At 43.3% G+C, this 16,294-nt stretch overlaps 1 protein-coding gene across 3 annotated transcripts in view; it reads left to right on the plus strand.

Moving 5' to 3' along the window:
- The window catches only part of EDEM1 (ER degradation enhancing alpha-mannosidase like protein 1), a 58,027-nt gene that overhangs the window by 33,994 nt on the left and 7,739 nt on the right, over nucleotides 1-16,294 (plus strand). For all 3 annotated transcript variants that reach the window (XM_068131992.2, XM_068131994.2, XM_068131993.2), the window contains 4 exons: nucleotides 1,404-1,524; nucleotides 2,275-2,445; nucleotides 2,662-2,735; nucleotides 15,414-15,510. In XM_068131992.2, the coding sequence (XP_067988093.2) occupies nucleotides 1,404-1,524; nucleotides 2,275-2,445; nucleotides 2,662-2,735; nucleotides 15,414-15,510 (463 nt within the window). The remainder of the gene's footprint in view (nucleotides 1-1,403; nucleotides 1,525-2,274; nucleotides 2,446-2,661; nucleotides 2,736-15,413; nucleotides 15,511-16,294) is intronic.

Consider the following 16,294-nt stretch of genomic DNA (forward strand, 5'->3'; position numbering starts at 1 on the left):
GCCCGACACGATTTGTGGAATCATACTTTCAAATCAAGACTCAATATGTCTTGTTGCAAAGGCCAGATACTTTCATAAACGTCATCTTTTCTGATTTGACTTGCTTTGAAGATTGCACTCAAACCATTAAATGTTGGGTTCTTTACAACTTCTTGCTTTTTAGGGTTGAGGGGTTTAAAGCATATGATGCAGTGGTCAGTGTCAATTTTACGACGCTTCACAACAGGTGGTTCCAGATCCATAATTGCAGATCAATTGTCAGCACAAGCATCTGAAATGAAATAATTAAAGATAAGTATATATCAGTAGTTTTAGAAAAAGGCAATTAAGCTCAAAATTGATTTTCTGCAACTGGATTTAAAATCATTCTTGTTTGGTTAATGCATATACATGTATTATAAATTAATCAATGTCGGTTACTTTTAGGGGGGGTGACATATGGTTTCGGTAATAACTCTATTAATTCAACTGATTTATCTTTATGAGTTATATTTCTAAAAAGGAGAATGATAGAGGGTTATTTTGATGTAATATGTAGTAATACAACTCAAATACTTATGAAGAAATTAATTGTTTAGTTGATATTTATTGGTAAACCCGAAGCTGATTTATTGCGCAAAATTCCACTATTTTTGCCTGTAGGTCACACAAAAGCCTTTGTTACATCACAAATGGTTTTTACACATATATATGTCATCATTCCGCACATTTTGGTACCAAATTTGTGTTTGTAGCACCAGTATTAACAAATATATGAGCCAATATGAGCCAAAATCTGTGGCGATTAAATCCATTTTTGCAGTCTGCAGTGGTACATATGTAAACGTGATTTTCAAAATGTTGTGCAATGATCTCAGGTTCACAACCATGATTTTCTAACTCCCCAAACATCCCTCTTCAAGAAAAAATAGGTTGTGACTTGTTCTACCGTGGGTAGGGGTTTCTCACATTTTAGGCCCCTTTTTTAATTTGGCCACTAGCCTATCAAGGCTAACCCCCGCTCTATCAGGGAAAATGGCCTTAAAATGCATGTTGTTGTTGTTGTTGATTACTTTAATGGGACAGACACGGTTGGATGCATTGCAGGGATTTTCATGTGGAGATCTTGTGATTACTCTCAAAATGAGAACTGTAGGATTTTCAGGGTTAGAAATCGATTGCAGTTAGAGAGATGTGATGAAGAAATGAAAGAAGCCGAGATAAATTTGCTCAAATGTGTGAAGGGAACACTCGTGGCGAATGCCATCGCATATGGAAATTGCAAACATGAGAATCTAGTTTTGCGTAGTGAGAGCTAAAACAGTGATGGCAGGGTATTATTTAGTTTTGTGGGTGATCTAGACAGTTTTAAGATTTACATTTGTATCAACCTTTGCTCTACACACTGTTTTTCGTGCCACCAGCCGCCAGGAATGCAATGCTGGGCAGGGGGAGCCGCCCCTGTACGTGAATGTGCACATGTGCAATGGACGCATTGCCAACACTTGGGTGGACTCGCTGCAGGCCTTCTTTCCAGGATTGCAGGTGAGTTTATTCTCTTTTGTTTAGCTTTGTGCATTGTATTTCATTGCATATCTACAAAGTGTCTGTCCTTGAGCAAATCCACATGTGTTTATTGATTACTTCTGCCACTGGAAGTGGATGGAGGTTATATTTTCTCCACTGCCCGTCTCTGTCTGACAGTCTGTGAGCACGATATTTCAAAAAAGTTATGGATTGGTTCAGACAAAATTTGGTTGACAGGTTGGGTGTGTCATACTATCGGGATGAATTGATTATATTTTGGTGAATATCTGGTTCCAGATTCTAAAACCCTCAAAGTAATTCTTCACCATTGAGAGATGGGGCCCAAAACGATATATATCATGGTATTTTTCAAGGTTTTAGACAGGTTATGACAAAATTTGGTGGATGAATTGGGTAGGTGATGAGAACAAATTGATTGGATGTTGTTTTTTGTATATTCAGAACCGCCCTCTCCGTGGGATACAAAACATGCATTGTTCAGCCTGGTGGAGGTATGCGATCTATCGAGTGCCGTTGCCGCCTGATTTGGAATGTTTTTTTTCTAACCTCCAGCAATCTCATGGTTCATCCAGCAATTTTGCTTTTTATTGGTGGTCACTTACTTCTGTCCCTGGGCCTTTTCTGTCCGGTATTTCTCTCGCTCGCCAAATAGTTTTAAAAAGGCTACAGCAAAAACAACATTTACTGCCTTTTTTGATACATTAGGGCAGCAGCCATTCCCCCTCCCCTCCCCCTCCTTAAAAACAGGTGTTGGTCGGGGACATCGAAGAAGCCATTTGTCTGCACGCTTTTTACTACGCAATTTGGCGCCGTTATGATTCCCTACCAGAACGCTACAACTGGCGGTTGCACGCTCCCGATGTGTCGTTCTACCCACTGCGGCCTGAGCTCGTAGAGTCAACATACCTTTTGTATCAGGTATGTGAATGTGTGAAAGTCTTTGCATTATAACTTTTTACAGTAGCCTTGTGCTACTAAACTATGTGCTACTGCTTGTGATTGATGGGTTTTTTGAAGGACAGAATGTGGCATTCCGTCTCTAACTGATCCAAAGACATTGTATGTAGCAAACCTTTCATATCAGAACATTTAAGCCTCGCATTTGGTTTTAATTCGTTTTTATTATCTCCCAAGGCAACACACAATCCATTTTACCTCCACGTGGGACGAGACATCCTGCAGAGCCTGGAGAGACATGCTCGTACACAGTATGTTGGCTTTGCCTACCTCAGGCCACACAAGTAGTGATAAAACTGAGGAACTTGTACGTGCATCATGAGTAACTGTGCATGTTGTTCCATTCACCATTACTATCCAAATCTTACCTGTGTGTGTGTGTGTGTGTGTGCGTGCGTGCGTGCGTGCGCGCGCGCGCATATGGTATAGATTGGTAGACATGTCCCATAGATGGTACCAAGTAGTAGATCTGTATCTCATTCTTCCCAGGTATGTAGATAGAGAAGCTACAGCCTGTCAGTTGGATGTTTAATTGTACAGCACTATGAATTGATCTTTGAAGAGGTATCGAGGGTTTTCCATTGCATCCGAGATATCATAATGTCGGTCGATGATGAACACGACATTATCTTGGGTCACTCCAGCCTCAACTATGAGAGCAGTTGAGAGGATTCTGTTTAGAGATATGCCCTGACAGCATGAGCACAGGAGGTTAGCAAGCCAGGACACAAGATGGCCTTGTATTCCACAGGCAGAATGATTGGCAAGTGGAAAAGGGTGGCAACAAGATTGTGTCGAATGTCTTGAGATGCATCCAGAGACCACTCTGACCTTCATACATCTTATCGAAAGTTGAGTTGATGGAACATAATCCAAATTGATGATCAGAGATCTGGCTGGTTGAGAAAAGAAAAGGCATTTTGTCAGGTACGATGATTTATTCCATGACTTTACTTGTAATTGGAAGAAACTAAATGGGTTGTTGTTGAGAGGATCTGCACTTTTGCAACGTTGCATATTGGAAACTGAGAGCTGTCTGCCAAATAGATAGGAATCACCCTGAGATGAAGGACAAGGATAAAGAGAGCAGACAGGAGGATAAGTGAGAGCAGCATTACATGATTTGAAGCCTTCTGGCCTTATAGTCGAGGCAGATTTTTGGATACACAGAAATTTCTCTATTCAGCCAAAGACCAGCCTTGATGTCCAGGAGGGTGTGGGGGAGAGAGAGGAGGGGGAATTGGTTAAACACTTCAGGTTTGGAGGCAAACTCAAAATTTAGATTTATTTGGTCTTGTTTGGAGCAGATGTGGCTGTGATTCCATTTGAGTTGAGGCACTTGTTGATGGATGAAGATCATGCACCAGAGACACACTTATGGTGCCACCAAGACTCTGAAGAATATGTTGTAGAGTGTTCAGTTTTGTCAGATGATAAACGAGTGATGGAACACGAATCTATTTTGACATTTTCAGTTGGCTAGGACCATTATGATTGTTTTTGGTAATAGGAAGAAATCCAGCAAAAGCACACGTGTTCACAATGACAAATTAGAAATTCAAAAAAACGTTCACGGATAGTTCACGGATTCGGATAATTTAATAAGCACTAAAGCCTGGTGTTGGCCTAACGGTTAAAGTGGCTGGCTTGAGAACTTAGGGTCCTGACCAAGTCCCTGTCATGCCATTGAATTAACAGCAGGGGGTTGACACTGCCTGTCATCCTTCCGAGGTTGGCAAAATGAGTAGCAGCTCACTGGGAATAATGAGCCATTCGATTATCCTGCGTCAAGGTGGCAACCCTGGTGTTGGGCTAGTGGCTAGGGTGCCGGCTTAGGATCCTAGGATCCTGGGTCCGAATCCCGGTCAATCGCTGAATTAACGCCAGGGGGGTTGACTCAGCCTGTCATCCTTCCGAGGTCGGCTAATTGAGTACCAGTTCACTGGTAATTCCCTGTTTGTCGTTAAAAGGCGGCAAAAAGGGTTGGCGTCAGGAAGGGCATCCGGCCGTAAAACATTGCTTCAAAAAGGGGACCAAAAAACAACAACAACCACGGTTCCCGAAAAAGGCCAACCCCTGCTTTGCGGGGAAAAATGGCCTCTAAAGGTGGTTAAGGTGGCAACCCATCCAGGATTGTGCCCAATAGCCTAGGAAACTGCTTTGGCAACCCCATACATCTGAAGATGCAAAAGGGGTGGTGTTCTTCTCTCTTCTAAAAAGCACTTTTAATGTGAAACCTATTCCAAACAGTAACATGCCACTTTGGGGTGAAGTTGAACAGTCATGAGTCAAGTTTTGCTCCAGAGGATACATCCAACTATGTATGCCATTCATCTTATCCAAATCATTTGCGCTGGACATTTATTGCCCCAATGCTTAAATATAATTCGCACAGACGGGTTGAAGCTGCAGGCCTCGGTGGCCCTTGCTTGTAGCCAGGGTGAAGACCCTCTCAGTGAAGGAATCTCTGGAAAGGGAGTGCTGAAGTAGGGAAAGATTCAAAACAACATTAACATAGTCTCTTGGAGTAAGGTGAATTGGTGATCAACTTTATTGTTGAATATGTATAAACCTTTTCCGTAATAGAACATCCTCTCCATCAAACTCGTATTGAAGGACTTCAGCCTGGCAATTTCTAATGTGTTTCCTGTTTATTCCATACTTCTACTCGTTCGTATGCAGCACAAGGCTGCAAGGTAGCATCATTGGTCGAGGGCGTGGTGGTGCCGCTGATGCAATGCCCATTGGTTATGGCAGGAATTTGGGATTTGTTAATGGTGCCGGCGATGGCTCGCCTGCTCTGCGAGAAGGATACCGTGGGATCTTTAATGCCCACTAACGAATGCTAGGAAAGGGAACTCGTGCTTAACGTCCATCCGAGGGACGGCACACGTATTGATGAATCACCCTGCCTGTGAAACACCGGGATGGCAGTTTTATACCTGCGTCGGGATTCAAACCCAGGCTAGACAGCACAGAGGTGAGTGTTTGTACCTCTAGACCAGCCCCTCTTCCATACTAATGTGCTGCTGTACATGCACTCAATATCATTGCTTAAAAAATTATTGATTCGGGAATGTCACAAGAACCAATGCTTGCTCTGCATAGAAGCATGATGTCAAACTATTCAGCCAAATGTGATAAAACATTCTGATTCCCCTTTCCTGCTGAAGTCGATATGAAAATTGCATCTCACTGAGAAAATGCAGAAGTGCTGCAGCTGCAGCCATGCTCAAGACTATCAGGAACCCCCCCCTCACCCCCCCAAATTGTTTCCTTGGCAATTTTTAAAATGTATTATTGCCAGCTTTGATCACTGCTGAAGACAAAACGTTGTGATTAAAAAGACCTAGCTCATTACTGCGCCCCTCTTTGACACATAATTGTCGCCTCTTGATTGTCATTTTGAATGATCATAATGCAAGAATTATTATTTGAAAGAAAGTTTCGTTGTCTCTATTACACTTCCCAAACTTTTAATATGCTACGTAGCTTCCTCCAGTGAAGAAAATAACTGGGAAAACGTTTTTAGAATGTGCAATTATTCTTCCAGAAGAAAACCAGGTTGTATTCATGGAATACTTACCCTGCACAGTCAGCTTGGTGTGAGCCAACTCTTCTGTTTTTAAAGGGTTTTTTATTTGATCCAATATGGTTGTCAGACCACGTAAGCGATTACATCAGAAATTTATATTCCCTAATTTAATTGTTGTGTAGATCACGCTCAATAAATTTCAAACTGATCAGACTAAGAGTTGTCGCTGTCGAATTATGGCACCAATGACATAATCATTAACAAAACTTATTCCCCATATGGAGTTATTTACAATGAGCCACGTTTCAATTTTTTCATGGAGCATTTTTGGCGATATAGAGGTGCAATGTTTTTCAGTTTTTCCAAGATGGGGCCTGTACCACGTGACCTGTGACGTCATAATTATCATTAAAATATTCTACAGGAGGAAGCGCTCCTACGGCGAAAATTTAGTGTTCATCAGACCAACAGTTGCAGAGAAAAAAGAATTCATACTGATCGGATGAAGCGTTGTACTTGTCGAGTTATGGTGTCATAACGAAGGCACTGATGACATCATCATTAACATATCTTATTCCCCATGGGGAGTCGCTGACAATGAGCCAGGTCTCAATTTTTTCCATGGAGTGGTTTCAGAGATATAGAGGTGTGAAGTTTTTCCAAGATGGCGCCTGTACCACGTGACCTATGACGTCATAATTATCATTAAAATAGTCTATTTAAGGCAGTATAATTCAGTAAGCTGAAATATTTGCAGTATAATTAAGGTCGTCATCCAGGCAGTTGTCAATGTTGGAGAAATTATTTATGACTATTCAAAAAACTTTAGGTTGCTGAAGTTCAGTGGCTCAAATTGCATTGAATAGAACATAGTGTACCATGTTGAGGGAGGCACTCATCCTGCATTGGGTTTAATAGTCTGTCAAATCAAATCGCGTCAATCATTGAAACTGTTACGTACTTTTTGTGCCTCCAACAAGTCTACAAAAGCATAATAAAGTGTATAACTGGAATGGCACGCAATCGGTGGAGCGCATACTTTTGCCAGGCTGAACAGTTTGTTTTGTATCCCAATGATGGGCCAGATCTGGATTCAGACCTGAACAAAAATCTAATCTGCTTGTTCTTGTCATCTAACCAACTCGTTCACCTAGTTTAGTCATGTCATCCATAACTTTTTAAAAGATCATATTACGTATCGCTTTTCACCCCATCTCTCAATGGTGAAGAATCACTTGAAAATTAAATAATTCTCCCATCCAAATCCATATTCACATCTTCACCAAAATCGAATAATTTCTTCCTTGTCACACACCCAACCGGTCCCAACCGGTCCATCAAGTTTCGTCGGAATCCATCCGCAACTTTTTGAGATATCATGTTATGTATCGTTTTTGGCGCTATCTCTCAATGGTGAAAAATCACTTAAGATTCTACGAGCCGGATCCGAATCTGGATGTTCACCAAAATCTAATAATTTCATCCTTGTCACATACACTACCTCTCCGCCAAATTTCGTCCGAATCCGTCCACAACCTTTTGAGATATTTTGTTTAAATACAGACAAACTAACAAACAAACAGACAGGCGTGAAAACATAACCTCCATCCAACTTCGGTGGCGGAGATAATAAACTTCATTAACCCCATAAATTATAATTTCACTTGGAGTTATCATTGGGGCAAAGGACAGCTTCGATCATGAGTGACGGTACAATGAGATTTTGCGTATAAAAATATGGTATAAATAAATAAGAAAGCAATCCGTTCTGTTACAGACTTGGATTACTGTAGCCGATTACCCACAAGCCAGTGCAATTGATAATATCCATAACTAAGGGATTGTATTTTAAAAGTACCCCAGGCAACACATCCCAGTTTTGTATTTCAGACCTACTGTATATGAAATGTATATTATGTATTTATGCTCCGAAATAATTTGCAAACTGAGCTGCTAATTACCTTCAATAACTAGAACGGCACTCAGTAGAGAGCATACCTCCACCTGGTTGGCCATATCACTCAATGGTGAAGAATCACTTTAAAAATGATACTAGCCAGATCTGGATCTTCACCAAAATTGAATCGATTCTTCCTTGTCACACACACACACAACCAGTCCAACAAGTTTCGTCCAAATCCATCCATAACCTTTTGAGATATCCTGCTATGTATCGTTTTCGGCCCGATCTCCCAATGGTGAAGAAGCACTTTAAAAATTCTAGTAGCCGGATCCGAATCCGGATCTTCACTAAAATCTAATAATTTCGTCCACATACGCTACATCTCTGCCAAATTTCGTCCGAATCCGTCCACAACTTTTTGAGATATTTTGTTCACAAACGGACAGACAGGGGTGAAAACATAACCTCCATCCACCTTTGGTGGCGGAGGTAATAATGTTGAAGTATATGCCTGTCTTTATGGGTGAATTCAAAACGATCTTTGAACCTCTCTCACCTGTCATGGCAATTCAGCAAAGGACTTCTGTGACTCTGTGAGACTGACTCAACCTGTGTGAACTTTTTAACCAACCTGGATTTCTTCCAATGGCAAATCCTACCCCTCTTTCTGGCCATGTTGCACTGAATCCTGTGGTTGGACAGTTGCTTTGAAACAACTTGCTTTCTTTTCCTGGAAGGCTAATCCAACCGAAGGCAATCTCGGTGCATTCCAAAATGCCCGCAAAAAGTGTGTCCACTATCAGGAGAGCAAGAAAACATCTGTCCAACCTCAAGAATTAACGTTCAAACTTGTGACCCTCCTCTAAAACCTGTTGACTCCTTGTTAAGTTTGTCTGTGGAATATGCTTCACTTCCATCCCTTCGCTCTCTTCAAAATGGCGCCACAACCAACTCCGCTTGTGAGAAGGCCGAATGCCTCAATTCTGTTTGCTTCCAAGTCTTGTCCCTAACCCCTCACTCTCGGTACAAATCATTCCCAGCTATCGTACCCAACTGCTCCTGGACTCAGTGGTTTTTTTTGCACCTGAGAGCGTTCTTTCAACACTCCACTCTGATTCTCCTGCCTGGCTGGACAGCATCAGCGCATTTTTTTTTTTTTTTTAGAGGCCATTTTTCCCCTTCTTTTTCGGGCACCGTGGTTGTTGTTTTTGTTGTTGTTGTTGTTGGTCCGCTTTTTGAAGCAATGTTTTATGGCCGGATCCCCTTCCTGCCGCCAACCCTGTTTGTCGCCTTTTACGACAAACAGGGAATTACCAGTGTACTGGTACTCAATTTGCCGACCTCGGAAGGATGACAGGCTGAGTCAACCCCCCTGGCGTTAATTCAGCGATCGAACGGGATTCGAACCCAGGATCCTAGGATCCTAAGCTGGCACCCTAGCCGCTAAGCCAACACCAGGCTCAACACTGGACAGCATCAGCACATGTGTGCTAAAAACCTGATCTGCTGCTCTTGTACTTCCTCTCTCTGCCCTTTTTACTCAATTATTTGCCCTATGTCATCTTACATCTGTTTGGAAATCCATCAACATCACAGCATTACATAAAAGGTGCAAAAACGGATCTCCTCAACTACAGACCTATCAGCGTACTTCCAATCATCAGCAAGTCATGAAATCCATCATTGCAGTTGATATGAAATCCTTCCTTTTCTCCAACAACGTCATCTCAGATCACAAATTTAGTTTCAGACCAGATCACTCCACCTTGGACATGCTGCTTCTACTCACACAGCAATGGATGGAGGCCTTCAATGTCAGACATGAGATCAGGGCCGTCTCTCTGGATATACCTCGTGCTTTTGATACAGCCTAGCATCCTCCCTTACTCAACAAACTCTCTGCCTATGGCATACAAGGCCAACTCCACTCTTGGATTACTGACTTCATTTACTCTTGTAGCCTGAGAAGTTGAGGAAGGAAGTTGAGGAAGCGATAAAAGCAATGAAGAGTGGAAAAGCGGGAGGGCCGACGGGAGTTGTGGGAGATATGTTGAAGGCAGCAGGAAGTTGGGGTGTGAAGAGAATGACAGAGATCTGTAATCTGGTGGTGAAAGAAGGCCGCATTCCAGTGGATTGGGAACTGAGTACCCTCGTCCCTCTATACAAGGGGAAAGGTGACCCTCTGGAGTGTGGTTCGTACCGAGCGATAAAGTTATTGGAGCATGGAATGAAGGTATTGGAAAGGGTGTTGGAAAGGAGGATAAGGAAGAAAGTGAAGATCGACGAAATGCAGTTTGGATTTATGCCAGGAAGAGGAACGACAGATGCGCTTTTCATTGTGAGGCAGTTGCAGGAGAAGTACATGGATAAGAGGAAGAAGTTGTTTTTTGGGTTTGTTGATCTGGAGAAAGCATTCGATCGGGTTCCACGCAAAGTATTGACATGGGCATTGAGGAAGTTAGGAGTGGAGGAATGGTTGATCAGAGTAGTGATGGCAATGTACAAAAGAGCACGCACAGCTGTAAGGACGAAGGACGGGCACAGTGGTGAGTTTGAGGTGAAGGTGGGAGTGCATCAGGGGTCGGTACTAAGTCCACTACTATTTGTAGCTGTGATGGAGGTGCTGGCTCAGAACGTAAAGGAGGGTTTACCGTGGGAGTTGTTGTATGCAGATGATCTGGTGTTGATTGCGGAAAGTATGGATGGACTGAAGGAAAAGATGAACAAGTGGAAGGAATGTATGGAGACAAAAGGTCTGAAGGTGAATATCGGAAAGACAAAGGTGATGGCAAGTGGTAAAGCATGTGGTGAGGTGGAAAGAACTGGGAAGTGGCCGTGTGCTGTGTGCAGGAAGGGTGTCGGAGTGAACTCCATTCAGTGTACAATGTGCGCTGAGTGGGTTCATCAAAAATGTAGTGGTCTGAGAGGGTCATTAACCAGTGTGGCAGCTACATTCAAATGTAAGGTGTGCGCAGAGGGAGCTGCAGATGGAGGAAATGTTGAGTTGGATCTTGGAGATGGCGTGAAGCTGGAAGGTGTGAAAACATTTTGCTACCTCGGAGACATGCTGAATGGAGAAGGTGGATCAGACTCGGCAACGGTTGCTCGAGTGAGATGTGCATGGAAGAAGTTTCGGGAACTGAGTGGCGTGCTGATGAGGAGGAGAGTGTCGCTGAAGCTGAAGGGAAAGGTGTATGCTGCATGTGTGAGAAGTGTTATGATTTATGGGAGCGAGACATGGGTAATGAACGTAGAGCAGCAACGAAGGCTGGAAAGGGTGGAAATGCGAATGGTTCGATGGATGTGCGGAGTATCGTTGAGAGAGAGGAGGACAAATGATGAATTGCGAAAGATGATGGGAATATTGCCTGTGATTGATGCTGTGAAGAGGAACAGGTTGAGATGGTTTGGTCATGTATTGAGGAAGGATGAAAGTGACTGGTTGAGAAGAGTGATGGAAGTTAATGTAGAAGGAAGTAGAGGACGGGGAAGACCGAGAAAGACTTGGCTAAAGATGGTGGAAGAAGAAATGCGGGCAAGGGGGTTAACAAGGAGAGATGCAGAAAATAGGGCAAAATGGAGAAGATTGTCATGGGGACCGCATGGCTAACCCCCGCTCTAGCAGGGAAAATTGCCTTAAAATGCATGTTGTTGTTGTTGTATTTACTCTTGTAGCCAACGTGTGGCTCTCAACAGAATCCTTTCATCTCCTCTCCCTGCCAAGGCTGGAGTGCTTCAAGGCAGTGGTCTTGGCCCAGTCGTATTCCTGATTTTCATAAATTATCTTTCTGACTCTCTGGAAAATACTCTATTTGCTGATGACTCTACCCTCTGCTGAGACTTCCCTCATCCTTCAGACATGCAGGCCACAGCGACTTCCCTCTCCACATCTTGAAATAAATCACAAGATGGTCAAACACTTGGATTATGTATTTTCATCCTGACAAATCTCACACTCAATATCTCTCTTTGAAAGGACGTCTGGCAACCCTCTCCCCGCCCCATATGCTTATTTAACAGTTCTCTTGAGGAAGTTCAATCATTCAAACTCCTGGTTCTCATTATCAGCCATTATTTTTCTTGGGCAAATGACATTTCAAAGGTGGCCTCCAAAGCCATCCGCCGGACTGGGCATCCTCCGTCATACAAAATCCTTTCAAACTTGTCTCCCTCCTTGGCACACCTGAACTCCTATCTACCTACAAGGCTTTATTCCGCAGCTTGATGGAGTACTGCTCTCCCCTCTGGGCTGGCTCTCCTGTCTCACATATGGCTCAGCTTGAAGCAGTGGAAACCAAGGCTTTGACGATTATTATTGGAATCTCCTGCGGTGAAGCTGAGTCTATGGGACTATAACTTCGCCATCACAGTTTTGTGGTTTCTGTCTTCTCTCACCTCCTTTCTGGTCTTACTCTCATGGCTGTTTCCATGATTTGTTCCCGTCCTCCCCCCAGGTTTCTGTAGGGCTCACACTCATTGCTCATTAGTTCCTCTTTTTTTCCTGCATGTGGAACCAACTTTCACATTCTCTTCAATCCCACTCTTCCCTCCAGTTCTTCAAGACAGCTGTTCACCACCATCTCAGATAATCCCCAAACCATGATCTTTTCTGCCCTCGTTAACCCCTACCCCTCCCCCCAATTCCTCCTCCTTCCAGTTTTTCAGTTTTCACTCCTGAGAGTTTCCTTCTGTATCCATCATGTCCACCCCAAGCATCCTCTCCTGCCCCCATTCCTCCCCATACCCATTATTTGTCTAAGTCTCCCTCTATATTGTCCTTCAACTCTGCTGTTGGTGTTTTCCCCATCTCTATACTGTTCCTTTTGTCGTGTTGTGTCCTGATCTGTTCATTATCGTAGTCTCTAGTAGTACAGGCCTTTTATGAAAAAATGTGCAGTTTTATACTCCTGAATATGTCCTCCATCACATATAAATAGTCTTAAAGGATCCTAGATGGAGAAACCTATGAAAATCACTGAAATACGACCCCACCCAAAAATGTCCTTTTTCCACTTGCATTCTTTAAACATGTTAAAACCTTTCTGAAGATTTCATTGGACTATTAGATATCGATTTTTATTGAAACTGTTGGTAAGCATTTATGGCTTGAAGAGGCAGTCCCAGCCGATAGCGAAAACATTAATATGAAAATAATGAAATAAAAAGCAATACTGGATCCATACTGAGTACATTCTATTCTAGACACGTAATAACAAAAGTCAACAAGTTACGAATGATGCTTGCATAATTACGTTATTAATGATGAAATAAAACACTAAAGACCATAGAGTGCAATTATTGCAGATTGCAATTGCCATTGCACAAACTAATTTTAAAATGCCGAGGAGCTGATGCTCTCGGCCTCCCAACTTTTTGGTGGTATGAGGAATAGATCTATTATATGAAAGCTAAATCTTGAACAGTTTTTGAAATATGTACACAAGCCAAATTACCGAGATTGTTGCCATGGCATCACAATTCAGCCAATCACAGCCGTGATCTAATCAGGTTGATGTAATGTCTTAAGGAATAGATCTCAGTAGTATGAAAGCGAAATGTTCAACGGTTTTTGAAATAACATGTACACAAAAGCACATGGACGGATGATCAGTCCGTCAGTCGGACGGAGTTCATTTTAATGTCCCCCGTCTCTGACCTTGTCGGAGGGGTGGGGGACAAAATACAAATATTGATCAACATTTACTGGTAGGACTTATACCCTGGTGTTGGGCTAGCGGCTAGGGTGCCGGCTTAGGATCCTAGGATCCTGGGTTCGAATCCCGGTCGATCGCTGAATTAACACCAGGGGGGTTGACTCAGCCTGTCATCCTTCCGAGGTCGGCAAATTGAGTACCAGTTCACTGGTAATTCCCTGTTTGTCGTAAAAAGGCGACAAAAAGGGTTGGCGGCAGGAAGGGCATCCGACCGTAAAACATTGCTTCAAAAAGGGGACCAAAAAACAACAACAACCACGGTCCCCGAAAAAGGCCAACCCCCGCTTGCGGGGAAAAATGGCCTCTAAAGGTGGTTATTTTATTTGTTTGTATATCTACTGGTAGGACTTGGAACGGTAAAACATAATACCAAATTGCAATCATAAAACTGAACTTTCACAATACTGAGTGAGAGCTTTCAGAATACACCAAATAATCTGCAGAGAACATGACAGTAAATATGTACAATTGTACATGTTATATTTAGCAAGAGAATCATAGATCTGCATAGAAGACGAGTAGATGCCATAATGCCAGCATCTCCCCACCATGGCTAACCTATGTCAATGTACATTCAGAAACCAACACTGTCTTCATCTTCAACAGATCCTCTGCAGTTTCCACCAGCAGGAGTACACTCAACATGGTTCTTCTTGCATGTGCACCTCAAGCTGCTGCAGTTGGTCTGACAGTTGCACCTGATAACCTGCAGCAGCTCCTCAGGAGCAGGAGCTAGGTCTGTCTGGAGAGGGGCAAGCCCCTGATAGCTCTCCTGCCATACCCTCTCTTTTGGAAGGAGTCCATCCCCAGATCCCTTCCACTCTTGAACCTGAAAGTACACACGTACACAGAAGGTGACTGCGGTACTTTGCTGCTGCTGATGTAGGTTAGCTCTGTGGTTGAACGTGAGACGTGCTGGAATCCATCTTCTCACAGAACCGCTTGTGCTGCAGATAATCTAGCTTTTTCACTGGGTTTCCCATTGTAGAGGATCACCAAGGCTTTCTCTCCTGCAGCAACAACATCATCGGTAGAAGCTGACTGTGCATCAAACGCCTCAGCTTGCTCAAGGAAATGACTGCTTGTCTTAAATTTATTCAGGAAAGCTCCTTTCCCAATCCCGCAGAGGCGAGATGTTGTACCATATCCAAGGACAGCATGGAGGAAGAGGATGATTTTGCATAATTCCGGACCAAGCTGTTCCTTGACAGTCTTGATGTTCCATATTTGAGGGTTCATTATGTTCTTCTTCGGCTCTGAGCAGAAGAACAAGTCATGAGACTAAGCTTGCATGGTCGCACAGTAGGACGAGGAGGTCTGCGTCATCAACAACCAGCTCGCTGTTTGTAACCGTAGCAAACTACGCAGCCTTCTGCACGAGATCGGCATTTTCTGAAACGTGGTGTGTCTCTCAGTTCCTCCATATGCTTTCCCACAATCCAAATCATACTCATTTCAGGACTTCCCCTCGCAGGATTTATTAAGACTTTATATGTCATAGAGGACACCTTCCTCAGTATGATGCAAGTGAGAGACCTTTTGTTTGAGGTCATGGTACATATTGCCTGTACCTATAGGCCATTTTGTTTGCAATATATATTTTCCTTGTTGTGCTCTTCCTTTGACATGTCAAACTGTTGTATGGCTATCTTTATTGTACAGAATGTGTAACATGTATAACATGCATGTTGAGTTGTTGATTTTTGCTTTTCCCAATGATCTTCATTTTATAAATGCTCATGTATCCTGATGTGTTATTCGGGTTGTGCTGTTGCAGTTGTGGATACGCAACATTGCACCATGTGGTGGAAAAAACCCAAGAGGACCGCATGGAGAGCTTCTTTCTGAGTGAAACGTGCAAGTATCTTTTTTTGGTACGATGCTGAAACTCAAATTTAGCTTTAAACAAAAAGTTCAAATAATTATATTTGTCTCCCGTCGCACCGCGGAGCGAAAGGGGGACTATGGTTTTCCCCTCCGTCCGTGTGTGCGTGTGAACGTGCGTGCATGCGTGCGTAAGCGAAGGACCGAATTATAATTTGGTGTGGGTGCAACCCACGTCGAAATCCAAGATGGCCGCCGCCATGTATGTCTGACGCCATGTATGTCTGAACCTTGTGAGCGGAATATCTTGAAAAATAAGTGAAGTACCAACTTCTAATCTGGTGTGTGGGTGTATCTTCGCATAAGGAAGAACGCTATTGAAAATGGGGTTGCCACGTCAAAATCCAAGATGGCCGCCTTGCGTCTTCCACTTTGTCAACTCATCACTTCAACGACGGGGGACCTAGGCGTAACGCTTGTTATCCTTGAATAAAAGATGGGGTGAGAGGATGTCGCTCCACCCAAAGCTTGTGGAATCATGACAAAGGGAGGATTTGAGGCTCATGTCCTATGAAAGATTGTTATGGTCTTTGTTCGTATGCTGCTGGGTAGCACCATTGGCTATGGGTGCGGCTGTGTTGCTGATGCAATGGCCTCTGCAGGTTACTGCAGACATTTGTAGTTTGCGCATGGTGCCGGCGATAGCTCGCCTGCTCTTCATGAAGGACACAGTGGCATCTTTAACGTCCACCAACTAATGCTGGCAGACAGGACACCCAGTTTAACGTCCATCCGAGGGACGGCACACACATTGATGAATCACCTTGCCTGTAA

This window comes from Myxine glutinosa, chromosome 12 (assembly GCF_964187855.1).
Source record: "Myxine glutinosa chromosome 12, kmMyxGlut1.1, whole genome shotgun sequence".
NCBI classification, from domain to species: domain Eukaryota; kingdom Metazoa; phylum Chordata; class Myxini; order Myxiniformes; family Myxinidae; genus Myxine; species Myxine glutinosa.